Source organism: Poecilia reticulata, chromosome 9 (genome assembly GCF_904066995.2).
Source record: "Poecilia reticulata chromosome 9, P_reticulata-male-v2, whole genome shotgun sequence".
NCBI classification, from domain to species: Eukaryota; Metazoa; Chordata; class Actinopteri; order Cyprinodontiformes; family Poeciliidae; genus Poecilia; species Poecilia reticulata.
The window spans coordinates 21,886,631-21,905,635 of NC_088838.1; the positions used below are offsets into that span (position 1 = coordinate 21,886,631).

Below are 19,005 nucleotides of genomic sequence, written 5' to 3' on the forward strand. Positions count from 1 at the left end.
GCAATAGTGACTCACAGAAGTGCTGGACATTTCCCCACCAGCTGTTGATCATTCATAAAATATTGTTATTTTTGTTGTTTCTTCCGGCCTATTCATAAGGTTTTACCCATGTGTCCTGTTATAATCCCTGTGTAATGTCATCAACCTTCTACAAGGAATCTATTAAAAACTCCTGTTTTAATTCAATTATTCCAGCCCCTGTATTTGGGTTATCTATTCACTACTCCTCCACGTCATCATGTGTTAGTTCTCCAAGCAAACACAGACAACACCAACCCTGATTAAAAGAATAATGAACTTAATTTTGTGAAATTTTATTGGAAAACACTTAATGTGCGGAACTCTTAGTTATCACTCATGACTGGCAGAGAAACACAACAAACAAACCTTCTGCCTCAAATCATAATATTTCATCTTTTATTGCCTCAAGTTTCTGTCTAAATGCTAATCGCATATAAATAGAGTTTAAACTCAAATGAATAAGTTCATGAATTTTAACAGGAGTGAACTAGGAGTCATCTGAACAAGCATCAGATGAGGAGCTTCTGAAGAATTGTAGCCAGTAAATAAACTTTTCTGTTAATTAGTTATTGATCGCGCAATATTTCATGGACACTGGAGGTAGTTCTCCTGGACTGGCAGACCGGTCCCCCTTTTTGACTGTGGTCCACTACTCAAAAAAGGGGAACCAGTCCAACTACAGAGAGATCACATTCCTATAAGCTTCGCTAGTAGAAGCTGGATTCTCAGAGTACCTTGAGCAGTAAATATTACAGTAATTAGAAAAAAAAAACTATTTTCAGCCATCTAAAATGAAGAACAAGCACAAATGAAAGCCAAATATCAAGTACATGACACTAATACTCTGTCAGAACTTCTCTTTTAACTTACTTTACAAAGATCTAAAGCTTTAACCACCTCCGTGACTTTATACACATCTGAAATTATTGCAAACACAAGTTGGTTTCGAGCTCAGCCAGGCTGCCACAGGTTTGAAAATGATCAAAGGGAAAGTAAATTGTTGTAGGAGCTTCCATTATCTAAGTTTCTTCAGTTATTACAGATGGACAGGAAGGATCTCCTGTTGTGCTCTGTGGGTTTTGCAGCGTTGTTATAGCCAGACGTGTTGTGTTGTTGCGTTACAGTTTTATGAAGTGGCTGCTTACGGTTATCCATATTGATTTTCATTTTAATAAGCATCCTTTTTCAAAAATTCTGCTCCAGAAATAAGACTAAGCAGTTTTATTTATCGGCTTTTTGAAGTTGCTTGCTCTGATGCTAATACCCTAACAGATGGCTCTAGATGAGATTGCACTTCACAACAGACCTAAAGATTATATGCAACATCTTGCTGCAAACACTGAAGGACCTGAGCTTCATCAACAAGGAATGTCTGTAATATCTCTTTATTTAAAAAGACTGAGCAGGAATACTGTAAAGTGCTGGAGATTACCCAATATATTTCTTTTTTGTGAGCAAAACATCTTTTATTTTGGGAGTGAAATGTGTCATGTTTTATAATCAGCTCAATATATTTTACTATTCCACTCTATTATTTGTTTTTAGACATATTTATGTATTTAACACAGCAGAAAACAGTGTATTTTAAGATACAAACTAAGTTGTCAAACTTAGTTTGTATCTTGGAGTTGTCAAATTATTTTATATCTCAAATTGTTACTGAAAGTAGAAGTCTCCCTGTCAATCTTATGTCAGAGCTGAAATGCTTATATTCATGATTACAGTTCTGTATTTATTCCAGCTTTTGGAATAAATATGGATCTAACATTTGACTAAGGAAGCAAAGGAAAATAAAATATGCTAACTCATTTTGTAAGTTTGCACTCTTAGAAAATGCTCTCAAATTTGCATGACAGTTTCATTACAATGTGAAGACGCAGAATATTAGCTAAAAACCCAGAAATAAACATAACATCAAAGTTAAAACTGATTTGTATGTTATAACTAAAATATTTATTTAGTTTCTGTCTTCTCATTTGGCATCCAGATCAGATCAGTGACTCTGTGAATAAAGCCTGCCAAAGACAAAGAGATGCAGTGAGGCTGAAATGTTCTCCCAGACTTTCTTGGTGAGAAGGTGAGAGGTGTTGGTGCAATCATTGGAAAATGGAAGAAATATAAAACGACGGTTCCCCTCAATATGAAGCTCTGTTCAAGAATTTGTCTCAAGCAGTGAGAATTTAGAGAAAGGTGGGGAATTAGGCATGTTGCTGATCTGAAGACAGTGCAGACCAAAGTCATAGACATGACCATTTTAGGACACATAGAGGCCAATGGATGGTACTCTGAACTAAAATGAAAACTTTATATTCTCATGCAGAAGACAAAAGATGGGTGATTAATTTTTTATCACTGGCCTCTCTGAATACCAACAGTACCAATTAATAAAATCCGGCATTCTTTGTACATTGAACTCAGTATCTTTGACAACCAGGCTTTTCTCTGTCTCCCTCAATAGAACTTGACACATTGATCTTTTTGATTGTGTTTCCACTTCTGTCTGGGAGAGCTTTGAATACAACTGATTAAGTTTCTGTTCAGCAAGGCAGAATGACGTCCACAGAATCCATCAGTCTAGTTATGATTTTATGGTAAAAGGCCTGCAGATGCTTTGCAAAAAAACCATAACTTCTGTATCTGTGTTGCAGTTCAAAGAGGGTGACAAAAAAAACAAACTCACATCTTGAATTTGTTTACATTTTGTCACCTTGCAGCTGCCAACTTCAGTCTTCAACAGACCCACACAAAGTAGTGCATAAGTGATCCATGGAAATAAAATGAGACATTGCTTTTTGATTTATTTACCAAAAGAATTCTAACTACTGATAAGTGCAACAACACATTAGGGTAGGGTAAAACTAGCTTGCCTCATGACGGTCTACACCCAGCTCACGTTCTCTAATAGTGGGTGAACAATCCAATGCTTGGTAAATTGTGCTTCACAATGATAGGAAAAGCCAACATCAAAGGAGCTTTGAGCTCCCCAAAGCTCAGGATATTGTTTTGCAACTTAAGGATGCTTTAAGCAGAGTTTTGCTCCCACATCTTAATCCTCGACCCCCCTGCTGTGTTGATTGGTCTTCATAATACAGTTTCTTTTTACTGATGTTCTTTGACAAATTACTGAGTTCTTTGTAAAACTGGTGTAGTTTCTTTTTACAAGAGGCCCATTTGTCAGATTAATAGTACCTTTTGAAAAATAAAAACCTTTAAGCAGGTCCTAGACTTGCTTTTTAAGCCCATATTTCTGTATTGAAATAGTTTTTTGTGTACTGTAAAATAATTTTAAATGTTATGTTTTCATTAGATGAGAACAGAAAATGATCTAAAACAAAGGCTTTAAAACATCATTATGTGTGTAATTAATCTATATAAAGAGAAATTTATCTCCTGGTTTTGGTCATGTGACATCACTGTGCGCCACTTAGTGTTGCAGATTGGCTATACTGTAACTGACTAAGATTTTCAGGATATATCCATTCTATGCCATGTAGTTGTTTGATGTCCACTTGTCAACATCCTCCTACCTGGTGGTGTCGGCAGAGGTGATGGCGATAAGTGGCGGTGCTCGTAATGGCAGTGTTGTGGGCCGAGGTGGAACTGTGACTGTATCCGGCTCGGGTTTCCGGTCACAGTAGTACTGTTCAGCTTGTCTAAAGGCCAGGGGGGGTAGCTGAACTGTCCGGCAGGAGAGCCTCCGTACCATAAAGGGCTCCATGCAGGTGACGGGCCCTGGTTCTGGGGAGTCGGATGACTCATCTGACGCCTGTGGAAAAAGACATGGCTGTTAAAATCTGACATTGAGGAAGTGGGGGGCAGGCTTGTAATTACATTTTTTAAAAAAAGTCTGGATCTATAAAGGCTGGAAACAACCCTGGATGGACTATTATAAAGCACCAGTTACTTTTATATTGTGTTGTTTCTTGTTCACACAATATCACTAATATCTAATCGAAAGCCTCACCAACTCACATTATGTTGAATATTAGATTAAACCATAAAGGCATCAGTCAGGTTTCCAAGGGCTTTAGCAACCAGACATTTATTCAGGTCAGTGACAACCTTCATTGATGTAAAATATATTAAGTGAAAATAAATCTAAGGCCATCAACAATTGTACATGGTATTACATAAACAAAAGTATACAGAGTGAAATAAACACCAAATTGCAGGCGTAATTCTCAGAAGGCTTGCAAGAGCCTTGTTGAATTTTCAATATGGATAAGATTGTGCCCTTACTCAAAATAGTACAGGAAGCCACTAGAGCAAGGCTGCCTATTTTGAATTTAATTTAAAAGTTATTCTTTGCTGCATCAATAACCTTGCAGATATGGTTCCCAGCAAATGCAAATATAGTAGCCGTGCATTCAGGAATACACACCCGATAGTGTGTTTTATCAAATAAACAGCTACTAAGGGAAATTACACATCATGAATGAGAACGCTGTATCCCATTTTTACTTGACAAAAGGTTCAAACACAAAGTGATTCACTTGAGAAGAAGTAGAAGCTCCAAGTGAAAATGACACTGTACAGACAAGAGAGGGGGAGAGTGGGGGGAAAAAAATACGGATAAGAGCTCCAGCTGAGGGCAGAGACAGCCGCCTGAAAAAATGAAGACTTTAAACGTCTGAGATGAGACGAGAGTGAGAAGACAGAAACTCATTTTACAGTGGCAAGTTAACCTGGAGGAAAGACATCGGGTGGTCAATAAACCATTAAGTGGTTATCAGAAAAGTTGATTCTGGTGCAGTAATGGCTGCAGCAGAGCCTTCCCTCTCAAAACACTCATCTGAAGCAAGGTTTGCCTTGCTTACAATTTAATACAGCTCTTTTGGATGCTACTTTTGTAAATGAATTAACAAATTTATTCAGAACTAAACTTATTGAAGACAACTTTCTATTCCTAATGCTTTCAGGGGGTTGTAAAATTACTAAGACCCTCCGAATATTTTTTCATTTTCTCTCCTTAGGACCAGAAGCTTCTTTTGGAATGGATTTTAAAGTGGAAGGAAATGATACATGGTTTACAAAATATTTTCCAATTAAAAGCTGGAAAGTCTGGCATGCATTTATATTCAGCCTGTTTACTTTGATATCCTAAAACCAAAGTCTTAGAGCAACTAATTGCCTTGAGAAGTTGTCTAATTAGTCAATCGAGCCATCCTGTGTGTATTCTGGCCTCAGTGTAAATCTAACTGTTCTGTGAAAAGCCTTGGAGGTTTGACGAACTGATGAACAAACAGCATCATAGAAAAACCAAGCAACACGGCAGACAAGAAAGAGACAAAGTTATGTAGAAAATTGAATCGGGGTTATAAAATGAGAAAACCTATTGGAGTAGTTTAGATCTGTGGTGTACAAAGTCACTCCTCAAGGGCTGGTAAACTGCACTGCAACTGGTGGATGTGCACCTAGAGACCAACATACATGAATTAAATGACTGAATTATTATCCTCATTCTTACTGACAGTTTCAGGTGTTATAAGGCAGGGGCAAATCTGACAGTTGCAGGACAGCGGCTGTTTCAAATGATTGACTCATTAATAAGTTTCCGCAAACTTAATACCATTCATCTGAATTTAATTCCACCCATCTTCAGTGAAGGGAATGATGATCTAAGTCAACACCAAACAGGAGTTCAATGCCATGTCAATTTTGTGGTGTATTGTCCTTGGGGAAAACCACGAAGGTAATAGGTTTTCTTGGCAATGAATGGCTCCGACAGTATCTTTCAGGATTTAGGACAAACACCAATACACCAGCACACACCAAGGTGTACTAGTGAGGCAGCATGACAAACTGAAACAGATCAGATGCTATTAATCTTCCTGGAAACTGCATGGAGTCATTGTTCTGCATGAATGAAAAAGGATTTCTTGTTGAGAGTTGGGTCAACCGTTAACGCTCATATTCTACTCAGAGCGTGTTTTAAATGGCCGCATCATCATGGACATTTTCAAAGAGTCAATGTTGTTTCTCTTATTTCTGCACATTCTGACACAAAGTGTAAGTAGTACAGTAAAAACAGTCAGTAGTGCAGGGAGTCCAACAGCAACAACAATACCTGCAAATGTGCTGGAAAACAGAAGGAATATTCTCAAGTGAACACCTTTTGGCTTTACTTTAAAAGTTTGTCTTGTTGATTTTGTTTGTTTGTTTTCTTGCTTTGTAGCTCATCCAACTAATCTCCAGGCTACAATCATGATAAGATGTCAGATTTGTGACATCATATATATTTATCCCATCTGTGAAGCAGATTTGCTCACAGAAGACATTTTAAGCCCGAGGCTTGTAGCTGTGAGTGTGTTTTGAGCCTTATGGATTAGGACCACAGGATCAGGAGATCACAGCTAAACGTTTAGGGGGTTATCCCCTGTTAGGTGCAAGTATGACTGGTGGGGTTTAAACAGAAGGTACTTTATGGCCAGGCCATAGTACTTGCTATTACTGCAGCAGTAGAGTGATGCTCCTCAGGCTCCGAGGAGACCTTTTGCCAAGAACTACACTGGATTTAATCCTCATTGCTTGGGAATCAGCTTCCTGGATCACCCATTTGAAAGATATATTCCTTATTATTCACTGACAGTAATTCAATTTATAAACATAAACATAAACACATCTATAAAAAAATCTATAAAAAATCTATTTAAAAAAATCCAAAGCGCTTCAGTAAGAGAGGGCATAAAAAATTAGAAATGGAAAAGGCAAAACAAAAACCAAAACGGAAAAATGATTGCAGATCTTATTGAACTGACTGATCAGCACATTTTAGCTTCTTTGAATCCATAAACCCGTTTGCAAATGTATAAGTCTATACACCTTTGTGACAGTTTCTGCTTGTATTTGCCTTGAGTTTGTTTCTTTGAATTTCTCTCGCACTTGAGAAGAAATTACTAATAAAATCAAATTGACTCAAAAATATCTATTTTAACACAATCTGAATTACCTTCAACTGAAGAGAACTGAAACAAACTTAGGTGAACTGAATAAAACACAAATCAAATGAACTGAATTGGACTGAACTGAAATTATTTGGGCATTCTACTTCAAAAGATTCAACAGATTCTTGTAAAATAGCAAGCCATGTATACAATTTGTTCCTATATAATCAAATAAGTAATTGGCAACATCAAAGAACTAACAAAAATGAATGAAAACTGATTTTAGTTCTCTACTGGAGCAAGATTAGACATCATTTATATGCACAGGGGTGGAAAATGAAAGAATGAAATTAAGATCTGATCTGTTCTTGTTAAGAAAAAATGAATGTCAGACAGCAAAGATAATGCTGAGTGTTTGAAGCTTAAATGTAAGATACAAGCAAAGCATGCAAAACGAGGAGCAGAAACTCTGAAATTAATTGGGGTTTTAGCAAACTAAAAAGATTTCACATCTTTGTACCGATAACATTAATAGCAATGGCATTCCCAAGGCTTACAGTAGTAGTATTTTCTGCTGCCCAACACACTACCAACGATGATAAAACTAAATGAGCCAGACTGTATTATTTTGGTTTTATTTCACTGAAATAAAGACAGGAGTTATAAAGCAATTCTGATTATTAAGATGTCGGAGCTAAAGATTTCTGAGCTAGGTTAAACAGCCCATCCACTAACAGCAGCTCTGATCCGAATAGTTCATGTATACCCTGCAGCAAGCTGCCAAATAAAAAACCCCTTCGGCTGTAAACAAATGCATTTCCTCAGTAGTTTGTGCTCCACTGTTCCCTGCTCCTCACTGCAACACATGTCTCTATCAACCAAGAAAATTGCCCTAAAGTACCGACTTACATATGTGTATATGTGGCTTTATCATCCCTCCCCTTTCTGTCACGACAGTTCTGTCTCACCAGCTACAGCTGACACACCTCACCCCCCACCCGTCCACCCCTGCATGCATCAAGATGCCAATCTTCATCCAGAAAGTCAAGCAGCCTTTCATTCCCACATAATTACCTGCATTAGACTCATTGGCAGACGGTGGCTTACAGAGAGGAACGGGGGAGCCAACATGAGTTCCCATCACTTTTCAGTGGGCTGTAGGTAAAGCAGGTGGAGCTAATGACTCATTGAGATTCAATTAGTACTAATCTTAAATTCCTTTCATGACACAATCACAGACCACAGAATGAACTTATGTAACGGCCAGCTGATCCCTCTCTCCCCTCGGTTATGCTCCCACTTGCCCTTCAGCTGGCTCTAATCCTCTGTAAAACATTCATTAAATTCCCCAGTGTCTCTCCTTTAGCATCTATGATATTAATTAACAAGGGGAAATATTTGCATACCTAAAAAAGTGAGCATTCAAACTGGTGCAGCTCAGTAAATTAGAATGTCAGCCAAAAAAGTTGAACTGATTGCATAGATTTGCTACACAGAAATAAACACTTAATTGTCACTGAGTTAACTTTGATGCTTATGACTTCCAGCAAAATCAAATCCCAAATTTCAGGTACTTGAAATTTTTTATCTTACATGACACCAATACAAAAAGTTTTTTTTTTCCTTTTTTACTTACTTTTTTCTACTTTTTAGACATGACAGATGTGTCAAGAACTGTCCAGCTGACAGTTCTTGACACACTCCCCGAGAAGGTTAAGCTACAAAAGGGCATTACTAAAGGAGCTATGACCTTTAGCATTGGGTTTTCAGTGTTGCATCCAAGTATAACAATGGAAGGTTTAGAGGGAAGGAAAAAAACTGTGGTAGAAAGTGGTTCGCAAGTAAAAGGATCAACTATTGTGAAGCAAAATTCATAAAATAGTTTAAGGGAAGGCTTTAAAGTCTAAACTTCAGCTGAATTCAGAACCTTGAGAATCACAACATGCAAGATCATCCAAGAAATTAGCTATAACTGTAGCATTCATTGTGTTAGGCCACTCTTGAACCAGAGACACCAGAATTGTCGGACCTGGTCCAAGAAGAACTGGACAGTCTAAGGTCTAATGAAGGTAAACCTGACTATTAGATGGAAATCAAACTCCCAGAATCTGGAGGAAGAGTGAGCAGAATCTACTGAAGGGCCAATGAGGAGGTACCACAGTGTTGGTTCATTGTAAGAGCAGCTAACAAGAGCTTCCCTCTGATGGTAAGGTTTATAGAGATGCTGATTTGAATTTCCAGTAGGACTGGGCAAACACAGCCAGGTTTGACAATTAATTTGATTGCAGCAAATTTCTCTGACCTGAAGCCCATAGATGATCTAGAGAGTATTGTTAAGAGGAACAGGAGACGCACCAGATCCAACAATGCCGATGAGATAAAGGTCACAACTTGAGCTTGCTTAAGATCTCAGTGGAACAACAGGTTGATCTCCTCAATACGGCTTATGTAGTAGCTGAAGCAGAACTTATTGGAGCATACACTGTATGGTACATGGAGATTTACCAAACTCAGTGAGTTAGAGATACTGGACTTTTGAGGTGTGTCTGGTGGACCCTTCAATGCAACATCGGTCTTCTGCACACCGAATGCTACTTGGCGTCCTACAGCAATGCAAAAAGTACCATAATTGGGTTCAAGAAGCTATGACTTTCCAGATTAGGCTATTGTTTAGGCAAGTCAAGTTAGGTTTATTTGTATTGTACATTTTAGCAGTAAGACAGTTCAAAGTGTTATATGACAATCTGAAAATGGCATCAGAGTTTGGATCCCTGTGTGTTTTTTTCAGCAGAACAATGAATAAGATGATCAGTTATTTGTTTCATCTCTGTTTTTATCATTAGGATACTCAGTATACATGTGTGTGTTCCTACTGTATCATGATTATGCACATGATCACTTCATTTTCACTCACTTTGGCTGTCCCTCCTAATGCCTCAAGTGTCTCTCTATGATAAGTGGGATCAGGGAAAGGTTAATTGGTCTGCAATGACTCTCTTGTGCTCTCAGTGGACTTCATATTATAATCTGTGTTGTCAGATTGACCTGTTCCAATGTGGCCAATTACATGATTTGACCCCAGTGGATGGATTTCCAATAAACATCAAACAAACTTTAATTTGTGGGAAAAGCATTTAAAATAAGAGGAAGATTGATAATATACGAAGGAAAGCAAGAGCATGGTCTGAAGCATATGGGTAAATATTTAGACATTTGCATTTTTCATATTGAAAGTCTGCTGTTAGTGTCTATCCATCTATTCATTGCCTATACCCACTTTCCTTGCAGGGTCACGGTACCACACAACAGTTGTAGAATATTTTCTGCAAAGAAATTGCAGTTATTTTTAAAAAGTTTGAAACAGACAAATGAGGTTATGGGGAAGTGACCTTGTTTGAGGAGCAGATTTTATCAGCTACGTTTTCAAAATCTTTACCCTCCCACCATGAAATTAATGCACAATTTCTATTCTAATCAGAGGGTTAGTTACTATTTGCAGCTTGACAACATAGAATCAGTCGGTACTAATGTATGCATCAGCCAACCAGCTTCTCTTAAATGTTCAGGTCTGACTTAAAACATACAACCCTGTAACACAATGAAAATATATTCTAAAAAGCAATTTATATCTCACAAGTGAACATGATAAAGCAGTGGGTGGCTTGTGTCGGCTTGCAGCAAGAAGTTCCTAGCTTCAAGTCTTGGTTTGCATGGACTTCTGCTCGGAGGTTGTACGAGTGTCACTAATTTGCCCTTAATTGAGAATGAGAGTGTGCATGATTGCAAGTTTTGTGTGCCTCTGTGTTGCCCAGTGATGATCTGTTGTACTATTCCCATCCTCACACCCAGCAAGAATGATTTATGAACTACTGATCTAGCAATAAATGTGTGTTTATAAACAATATTAGCCCAATATTTTTGAGACTTTTTTATTAGCAAAGAGCATACTTAAATACTAACATTTATATGTGATTAGATACTTTTGTTAAAATTGCATAAACGGTGCAGATTTTTATTTAGAGAACATTTGAGAATACATGCACCACATATTGGACATTCTTAGCCAGATGCTGTCACCATGAACCATGAACTTTAATGCTAGGGTTAGCATTGTGACTGGGAGTAACACTGAAATGTTTTGAAGAGTTTATTTCCATTCTTTATTCAATGCTGTATCTTTCACTGGAAGTATATGGACAATCAGGTGAGTCACCCAATGCGATGCAACTGAAGGAGGTTAATATGGCAGAAAAATATAGGGAACATCATCCAAACAGAACAAAAGTAGAAGTTATATAATGTAAACCACAGGAACAACTCCAGTCACAGAGCTCAAATAAAATAAATCTCAAAATCTGAAAGATGATAATAACAGCTTTAGCTGTTTTTTAAATGTGCCCTGTTAACAATTTCATTAGTAAGATGGAGCTTTTTAACAGTCATGTACGAGAAAAACACAATTTTGAAATGCAACTTGAACAAATATTTTGCAATCATCTATTGGTAAAGTGCTTAAGTTTTGGCAAATTGAAGGTTAGCCGTTTTATGATGGCAATTTATCTTCCTGTCAGGAAACCCATCCCAATCAGCTTTTCTGCAAAGGCTAATAGTTTAAAAGATCCAGACGAAGTGATACTTCAGGTCCTTAAATTAGCTCTGCGACACAGTGAAACTCTCTTTTGGTCTCGGTGAAAAAGTACCTAATCCAGTTGATCTAATTTTAGGGGAACGGGCAGTTTAAGAAATCGATGTAAAATGGGTCAGACTCTAAATTGAGCTCTTACCTTGCAAGATTCCTAAAGATAATCTGAGTCGTATTTCACGGACGCACAAGTAGTCTTGTTTGACAGAAAGTTTGCGTGCACACCCGGATACGACTGCTTTGAATTACTCATTTTAATATCTGCAACCAGTATGAAAATGCATCTTAAGGGGCAGCAGCTGAAGAAAAAAATTAAATTAAACAGCTCACGCTCTGCTTTGATTTACGCTTTTATTATGGAAGTGGTTAAAAATGGATGTGGAATAAAATGTATGAGACAAAAAGAAAAAATAATTAATCCACTGTTTCTGTAGGGGGTTGTAGCCTTTGATGAAAACTCTTGATGTGAGGCTTCACAGAGATGCAGGTGGTTCAATACTGGCACCATTCAGGTATTTTTCCCCACATCAAACTCTTCCTTATCTGAGGACTGAAATCCTGCCTTATTATCCTTCATTTTAGAATATTTTTCCCCACTCTGCTCGGTCCACTTCTTGCCTTCCACATACAATCTGATGAACTGACTTGATATGAACTCCTTCTCAGGATTTCACATTTCAATGGTCCTGCTGCACGTCAGACATTACTCATTTCTTATCATAATGCAGTGCCGTTTCCAGGCTCGGCCACTCGAGATCCAAAAGGCTTTTTACATGCGAATCTTTTCAAGTTACTCACTCTTGTGTTCACGATCGATGAATTAATTCATTTCACTTAGATTCCAGCGAATGGGAAATGCATCAGTTGAATCTTTTATGAGATTGGTTTGAAAGTGCTCTTTCTTCTTTTGACCTTTTCAGAGATTAATAGGCCACCAAAATTCAGATGGCATCGCTTGGCTTTTGGACGATTTCTGGACGATATCTCAACTCCGTGGCTTTGTTTGGTTTTTATGACAATTACTCTCACAGACACATAGTTGGTGAATTATTAGTATGCGGTGTGTGCACTCACTCTGCAAGAAGTTGTTCCCCTGCAGCTTTCCCTCGGTTTTTTTTTTAAGCTTACTATTATCAATAGCATCTGCTAAGAGTGCCTGAGTGAAACCTGAGGCAAAGCTAAAAGGCATTCTCTCACTTTCTCGCACAGAAACAAATATCATCACCTTTTCGACCTTCACCTTATCACAATGACTTGATGAATTTATATATTTTAGACTGTATACATCATAAGTTTAAAAAACAGAACTATTTCCTCATAAAAGTTAAAATTCCAAGTCGTAGAAATCACTTAGACAACAAAAATATTCACACAGTGTCTTTCTTCTATTAGTTACTTTACAAAATATCTGTTATCATGAGTTGCTTCAAGGGCTGGATTAAAAAACAGGAATGCACTCTCTTAATTTCTGCCCAGAGGGCAGAGTCAGCTCAGTCTGTGCAACTATTCATGATCAGCACCATCATTCATCTCTGTTCTCTGATTTTACTGCTGCAATAGATTTATTTTTTTAATTTTTTTATCAGTGGAGAAACTTAAATGGATTCTGGGGAATACCCTGAGGCAAGAGGAGGAGTGGCAGAAGCAGAAAGAAGTTAACACGAAAAAGAAAGAAAGATGTCAAGGAAACAAGCAAGGTAATTAAAAAAAAGATTGGTTTGAAGGAAGTGCAGTGAATCACCAGGCTGAAAAAGACATTTAGTATTCCTGTTTGTCTGAGAGTTCATTGGCAGCTCTCACCATTTTTTCTTTTTTTTTTTCTGTAAAAGCTGTGACTGCGTTGTTAACAAGCCAGAACATTTTATTTCAGGGTTATTGTATGGGTGGCTTTTTTGTTTTAAGAATAATTCATTCACAATTGTTTTTTGTTACTCTGCTGTAATAGGAGTAATTTCTCATAAAACATGGATCATGGATTTTCTTGCATTTTATGCAGGCATTGTCGGGCTAAAAAATCTGATAGAGGTTTCAGCTTTATTCCATGGCGAGAGATTCTGGTATTTACAAGCAGTGTAAGCATCTTTACTGCAAAAACAAAGCTGTAAAACTGTGGGGTGATAAAAAGAAGAGCTTCTTTTGTCTTCCACATTAGATCACAAGGATTACCAGAAAATTACATTCTTGGCATCTATCTATCTATCTATCTATCTATCTATCTATCTATCTATCTATCTATCTATCTATCTATCTATCTATCTATCTATCTATCTATCTATCTATCTATCTATCTATCTATCTATCTATCTATCTATCTATCCATCCATCTATCCATCCATCCATCCATCCATCCATCTATTTACATAGACACAGGTTCAAACTTTTTCTGTAAGCTTACCTGTATAATCCTCTATGAAACATCTCCTTCAGCCTGTTATGAGTCTGCTGCTACTGTCATATCAAGTTGTTTCTGTATTTTTAGCCTCATCCTGCCGTATATATATATATATATATGTGTATAAAAAGCCACAATATTTTATCAACTTCTGCTTAAGTAAGTCTCCTGCAGATCCTTCGTTGAGCATTTGAATACTCATGCATATTCTGATTTTGATGTGGTACTTTGTGCACATGTACATGCTCCCATCAAGGTTGCAGAACATCAAGGCTCACAGCATGGTAGCTCTCTAATGTATGTTTCAAAGGCAAAGCAACACCGTGGACACGATAGCACAAAACTCTCCTCTTTTTTTTTTACTCTGGTGTTATTTGGGGAAAATGTGATATGAGAAATAATGGCAGGAAATGTGCAACATTCCAGGCTGGGTATCTGCTGTCTTTTATAAGAGTCACGCGGTCAGTGCATTATCAATCCCTGAATGAGAAGTTAAATACTCTATGCATCCTCATTACCGAGGAACAATCAGAAAAACGGTAGCTGGGAAATTTTTCCAAATTTCAGCTAAAAGTAACAAAAATATGCAATATGCATAAGGATCTAAGTGCATTTCAGAATGAACAAACAGTGCTGCCTAGAGGAGTGAGTTGCAGCGCCTTCTGCAGCTGTTGTAGAATATTCTCTGCTTTCAGAGGCCAAGACTGTACTGACTTGTATAAAATAAACAATGAGTTTATTGTTCTTGTAAATTTGTTCACAAGAATGAACAAATTTAATAAAATCACAATTATTGCCAGTTTTTTTTTTCCCACCTCCTTGGAGCAAAAGGTCACCTCTTACTTGCCTCCTGTTTGAAAAAGTTGACTGGAGAAAGATACAGGGAAAATCCCAGACGAAAGTCAGTTAGGAACTACATAAGACCTCAGAGAGGAACATGATCTGCAACATAAAGCCAGAGGGGACTTGGGAACAAAGCATGTTCATGTGTTAGAATGGTGCAGTCAAAATCCAGGTCTAATGAGAATCCATGGCAACCTGTGACAAACTATGCTCAGATATTTACCTTCCAATTTGGTTGAATTTGAACTATTTCTCCAAAGGAGAATGGGTAAAACCATTAGCCTGTACATGGGCAACCCGGATATATGCAGCCATAACGACAACAAAAGGTGGTTCAACAAAGCATTTACTCACGAGGATGAATAGAAATGCACACTTTTCGATTTTTCTTTATTAACAAAAACATAGATATAGTCAAAACAATTTTCCAATTCGAAACTACACCCTTATTTGTCTTGATGTATCACATAAAATTGTAATACATTAATAAATAACTTAATAAATCAAGGTACTGTATGTGGAATAGTGAAACCTGCAGTGACAGTACAACTCTGTGGGTAATGTTTTGCCTGGATTCTAAGGAACATGCTATTCACCAGGAGGTCACAGTGACATAAACCACATACATAAAAAAAATGGCAGTGTTCCTACCTAAAGGATAATGTGGCCTTCAACATCAACATGACAAAAATAGTTTGAGAATGCTCTGGGGATCAAATCAGCCGAGGCATGTGGGAGTAAAAGAAGCTGCTACTGAATGCACCACCACATGAAACAAATCTGGGAAGCGAATAATAGCTACCAAAATTATTTATACGTTAAAATTTAACCACTACTGCAAGATAAGAGCATTACTAAATAGACACCCCCCCCCCCTCCAAAAAAAAAACTGCATTGCCCAAAGACTGTGAAGCAATTCTTGACTTTAGCCTCCTAATCTTAAATAACGCACAAAGTAAAGCTGGTGGTGAAATGAGCTTCTATTTGATTGGAAGATTATGGGATGATTTTTCTTCCAAATTCTGCCCTCTAAATAGCTGTAACATAATCTGCAGTGTAAAACACATTAAAGACCAAAAAATAAATAAAAAATAAAAAGTCATTGGCGGTGTGTTTTCCTGGAGGGATTTCCCCTGTCTTGCTATTACAAAGCTGTGCAATATTACAAGGCAAGAATCAGAGGTCACTCATCAGTCCGATCATGGTAAATGGCAGGGACATGACCTAGAGTTTTCTGAAGCTTCGGGCATTACTGCGTGTTGCTTGATGCATAACAAAATTAAAATGAGATAAAATGCCTGCAACCATTAGGGAGAAGACAATCTTAGCATCAGAAGCAGACGAGGGAAAAAAAAAAGCCTGATTTCTTGGCTGAAGCTATTAAACTGGACAAAGTACATTTTCTTTTATTTCATCATCTGGGCAGAAGGTCATTATCGCTGTGCTGTAATGTGGAAACTTCAAGATGTATAGCTGAGCCTGGTAGCAGTTTCAATAAAGGTGTTATAAAGACAAACAATTAGAATCTGCTCTGCTTCAACAGAAGGAAAAGCCAGAAAGATGCCACTTCCTGAAGTAAACAGAGGCAAACCTTCACTCTAAGAGGTCAGCAAACATCTTTGTATCCTCACAAACGACCTTTGCAGGCAATTGTTTAAACATCACTCTTCATTCATCAACCTCCGGTCGTGGAACGAGCACACCGCCAAACATCTCATGCAAGATTAATCGCACTTTAAACACAGTCAACAGGCAGCGAAATGAGAACGGTTAGCGGGCAATAATGTTTCTCCACACACGCTGTAAATTAGAAGATTAAATACAAATCAGACTCTGCTCAACCCCTCTGAGTCGAGAATTAAGCAACATTTATATGCAGGCTCAACACAGAAAACTGCGTGAAGACCGCACTGATAAAAAAGAAAAAAAAATATTTGGCCCAGAGAGATATTTTGAGTGCCTGAGGACCTCCCCGTTGTATGGTGATGCAAATCCAATTACATGTTTTGAATTTGTTGCAGATTGCTTCACTGACTCGTGAATAAGCGCGTAGATAAGCAGAGGCTGAAAAGCATTTGACAATGTTTTCTGTGGCCCCCACAAATGAGCGGCAAGTAGACGGTTCTTAACGACGGTATCATGTCACTGACCTGTTCTGTGTATTGTGCAGCAGTAAAATGTTTGAGAAAGATTTATGGCAGTGCTCAGGGATCACAAAACCATTAAACTAAATAATCTGTCCCAAATAAGTACTTCATTAACCACTTTTTAAAAAATTAATTTTCTTCATTAGATCAGGTTTGTTCTTTTGAAAACATTTGCAAATAGGGCTTAGACAAGGCACTTCAATTCTGATGTTCACAAAAATAACAGTTTGTAGTAAATTACATGAAAAACGATTTTGAAACACCTGCTTACAGTTATCACAGTCCCCAGAACTGTCACCAGACATTTAAATTCTTGCAATAAACCTGAAGTAGAACTAGAAATTGCTTGGACTCTTGTCTACAAGATCATTCACAAACAAACCATTTGATTGTAAAAAATATATATAGATAGCTTCTCCAAGTAGTTAAATTAAAATCAAATGATCAAGTGTGCCAACAGATTTAAAGCTTCCTTCACGTTTCATCATGCTCGTAAAACTGCACTTTAAAACAACTTTTTTTTAACAATATAAGAAATTTCATTACATTTTATCGTGTTACAGAAAGCAGAAGACATTGATTCTAGTATATTGTTGTCCGTTTTCTTTATTTTGTTTGCCACAGCTGGTCTTTTACTGCTCATCCTCAGCCTCTTCTCCCCTTTTCATATAACGCTTCTCTCTGCTGAACTGCCCAATCTAATTTCGTTGCTCTTTTATTAAATATCTTGTCATCCACTTCCCATCTCCTCTTCCTGTCAGCCATCACCTGCACGTGTTGTTTGGCAACTGGCTTTATCGTTAATTAATGTGATTTTAAGTCAAGACCGATCAAAATCTCCCGTCTGCCCGCCCTTGCCGAGCACATTCACCTGCTGTCTTACTGTCATTTTTCCTCATTTCCCTCTGTTGACTTGCCTTTTTCCACGCCATTCACCTGAGCCACCAAGCAAAACACTTGGTCTGAACGCTTCCCTGCCAGGCTCTAATTGGTGATCAAGATGTGCACAGGAAAGGAGACAGAGGAGCCTTTTGCCCATTTCTGTTCCCTCATCACATTCACGGGGCCACAGTCACATCTGCGTAACCATGGCGATGCTGATAAGGTGACTCATGACTATTCATCAATGGCACCGCCTGATTGGACAGCCCCCGGGAGCCTTGGGAAGCGTATTCATCAGTGCAGCCTGTGTCCCCGCTCTACCTTAATGTGCCCCTTGGAACGGTGAGAAAGCCTCTCTGCTGCTTTCTGTTTGTTTTTCACACTCACCTCTCGTCTTAATCGCTTCCTTTAGCTTTCCTCCCATCTCTCTAATTAGCTGTCCCACCCATTCTCTCCCACTGGCGGGAGGTCAAGTCTCATAGCTGCAACCCAGTGACCTGCACGCTTCACTCTGATGAGGTCACCAGTCACATCCACGTCTGACATGAGCTATTACTTTCTTGGCTAATTTAATCATTCATCATCCTTGTTATTTTACAGCACAAATGAATGGTACATTTCAGAGATATCCAATAACTTTTCCCCAGGACACTGTCTTTCAGAACATTCTCTTCTAAAGCCCCCTCTGAGACATCAAATGTGAATCATCAAACAATTTTTGCTCCATTGGAGCTGTTTTATTCCATTTTAAAGGTCATTTGCTCTTGTCTCCAACAGTTTTTGCAGCAGCCTTTTCTGTTTGTACAGTCTGCTCTGTTCTGCCAATAGGAGTATCTATTTTTGTTTTTAGCACACTGGCATGAATCAGGTTGAGCAATTCTTAGAGGCAAAGATGCCATTTGATTAGATTTTTCTTTTTTTTTCAAACAGCTGACCTTTGGCTTTCTTTTCTGGCAGGAGATTTGGAGAAATTATAGTCATCAATGTTTTTGAAGTTTATCTGACTACATTTTCAGTCAGATGTTTCCATGCAATGCAAAAAAAGGAGAAAAAAATAAGGCACAAAGCTTTAAATTTCTTGTGGAATTCTTACTATTCAACCGAAATAGAAAAAATACACATGCAGGATGAAAAATATCTATACACCACAACTTACATTTAATTTATATTTAGATATTAATGTATCTGCACCAA

At 37.9% G+C, this 19,005-nt stretch overlaps 1 protein-coding gene across 1 annotated transcript in view; it reads right to left on the bottom strand.

The window, feature by feature from the left end:
• pde4d (phosphodiesterase 4D, cAMP-specific) overlaps positions 1-19,005 on the bottom strand; it is a 205,104-nt gene that overhangs the window by 162,488 nt on the left and 23,611 nt on the right. Inside the window, exon 3 of the mRNA XM_008418380.3 lies at positions 3,549-3,787. Coding sequence (XP_008416602.1) covers positions 3,549-3,787 — 239 coding nt within the window. The remainder of the gene's footprint in view (positions 1-3,548; positions 3,788-19,005) is intronic.